At 54.4% G+C, this 1,993-nt stretch overlaps 1 protein-coding gene and 1 long non-coding RNA gene across 12 annotated transcripts in view; one reads left to right on the forward strand and one right to left on the reverse strand.

The window, feature by feature from the left end:
- Positions 1-1,339: 1,339 nt before the first annotated feature.
- The window catches only part of Tcf7l2 (transcription factor 7-like 2 (T-cell specific, HMG-box)), a gene marked incomplete in the record, with an annotated part of 187,618 nt that continues 186,964 nt past the window's right edge, over positions 1,340-1,993 (forward strand). For 7 of the 11 annotated variants that reach the window (XM_013515858.1, XM_013515863.1, XM_013515865.1 and 4 more), the window contains 2 exon segments: positions 1,340-1,628; positions 1,884-1,950. In XM_013515858.1, coding sequence (XP_013371312.1) covers positions 1,440-1,628; positions 1,884-1,950 — 256 coding nt within the window. 11 annotated transcript variants of the gene reach the window in all.
- Positions 1,618-1,993, reverse strand: part of LOC106148880 — a 1,071-nt gene continuing 695 nt past the window's right edge. The window contains exon 3 of the long non-coding RNA XR_001234623.1: positions 1,618-1,690. This is a non-coding gene — a long non-coding RNA (uncharacterized LOC106148880). The remainder of the gene's footprint in view (positions 1,691-1,993) is intronic.

Here is a 1,993-nt window from a genome sequence, read left to right on the forward strand (position 1 = left end):
GACTCCAGCCCCACTGATCCCAAGGCTTGGTGAACTTTCAGTTTTATTTTCCCTGGCGCTGTTAACGCCCAAACTTTTCACCTCCAAAGTCAGAAAGGACTTTGAATCCTTGCTCATTTCCTACCACCTCCAACGTCAGTAAAAAAAAAAAAAAAAAAAAAAAAAGGTACACTTTACATTTAAAAGAATCATATACTTCTCCTTGATATTTTTAATGCCCTGACAAACCCTAGAGTATTTGTTTTTTGGATAAGAAGTCACCACGGTATCTTTATCCTAATGCAACCTCACATTTAGAAAAGATCCACTACTGATAAACAAACGTGGGAGGGGAGACCCCGCGGGGAAAGAGTTTCTGTAGATGGCCAGGAACTTTGCCCAGCCCCTCCACTTCCCCAGCGCTCTCAAACTGGAGGGGTGAGTTTTCCTTTTGACCACTTCAGCTACATCCCGCCCCTGGGCGGCTGATTTCCCTGCTGGATTAACCACTAAGCACCCCCTCTTCCCCCTTCCCTACATGCTCCCCCTCTTCTCGCTTTCCCCCAGACTTATTTCTAATATTTCTAAAGTGCACTTTTCTGGGCCTCTCCCCATCCCCGCCCCCCAAGTGGGCTTTTCCTTCCGCCTTCCCCGGCTCGGATTCCTGCCCCTCCTCTCCCACTCCGCATTGTCTTCCGAAACCGCCCCTCCCGGAGCGAGGCCCCGCACCCTGCCCGGCCTCCCGACTCGCGCGCCGCGCAGGCCGCTCCCCCCGCGCGCGCCTCCCGGCCCCCTCTCCCGCCCCTCTGCCCCTCCTTCTCCCGGTGCCCGAAAGGATCATTGTTGGCCGCCCCCGCCCCGCCCACCCCGGCTGTTTATTTATGCACACGTCACCCGCCCGGCCCCGCCCCCCGGCATCTCATTAAGGCGAGTGTGTTCCTCTCGCCCTGTCAATAATCTCCGCTCCCAGACTACTCCGTTCCTCCGGATTTCGATCCCCCTTTTTCTATCTGTCAATCAGCGCCGCCTTTGAACTGAAAAGCTCTCAGTCTAACTTCAACTCACTCAAATCCGAGCGGCACGAGCTCCTCCTGTATCTTCGGCTTCCCCCCCCTTTGCTCTTTATATCTGACTTCTTGTTGTTGTTGGTGTTTTTTTTTTTAACCCCCCTTTTTTATTTATTATTTTTTTGCACATTGATCGGATCCTTGGGAACGAGAGAAAAAAGAAACCCAAACTCACGCGTGCAGAAGATCTCCCCCTTCCCCTTCCCTCCTCCCTCTCTTCCCCTCCCCAGGAGAGAAAGACCCCAAAGCAGAAAAAAAGTTCACCTTGGACTCGTCTTTTTCTTGCAATTTTTTTGTGGGGGGGAAAACTTTTTTGGGGTGATTTTTTTTTTTTTTGGCTTTTCTTCCTCCTTCATTTTTCTTCCAAAATTGCTGCTGGTGGGTGAAAAAAAAATGCCGCAGCTGAACGGCGGTGGAGGGGATGACCTAGGCGCCAACGACGAACTGATTTCCTTCAAAGACGAAGGCGAGCAGGAGGAGAAGAGCTCCGAAAACTCATCGGCAGAGAGGGATTTAGCTGATGTCAAATCGTCTCTAGTCAATGAATCAGAAACGAATCAAAACAGCTCCTCCGATTCCGAGGTAGGAAAAGCCCCTCGGGCTGGTGGGGTTTTTTATCTCTTTCCTGGGCTTGGCAAAGGTGCCTGGAAGGGGAGAAGCCGGGGCTGGGGGCGGCGGCGGGCGCCCGGCCGGGCGGGCGGCGTGTGCGCGCGGTGCCACCATTGCAAAAACTTGTAACCCTGTTTTTCTGCCCCCCCACCCCGCCGATGCTCCCCCTTCTCCCCCTCTGCGTGGCGTTTGCCCCTCGCCCTCCCCACCTCCACCCCTCCGGGAAAGGCGGAAAGACGGCCTCCGCCTCGCTCCGAAAGTTTCCGAGATAAATCCCGGGAAAGTTTGGAAGAAGGTGAGTACGCCCCGCGCGCCCCGCAGCCGCCCGGCGCGGCCCC

Source organism: Chinchilla lanigera, unplaced genomic scaffold, assembly GCF_000276665.1.
Source record: "Chinchilla lanigera isolate Chin_1 unplaced genomic scaffold, ChiLan1.0 scaffold00030, whole genome shotgun sequence".
NCBI lineage: Eukaryota > Metazoa > Chordata > Mammalia > Rodentia > Chinchillidae > Chinchilla > Chinchilla lanigera.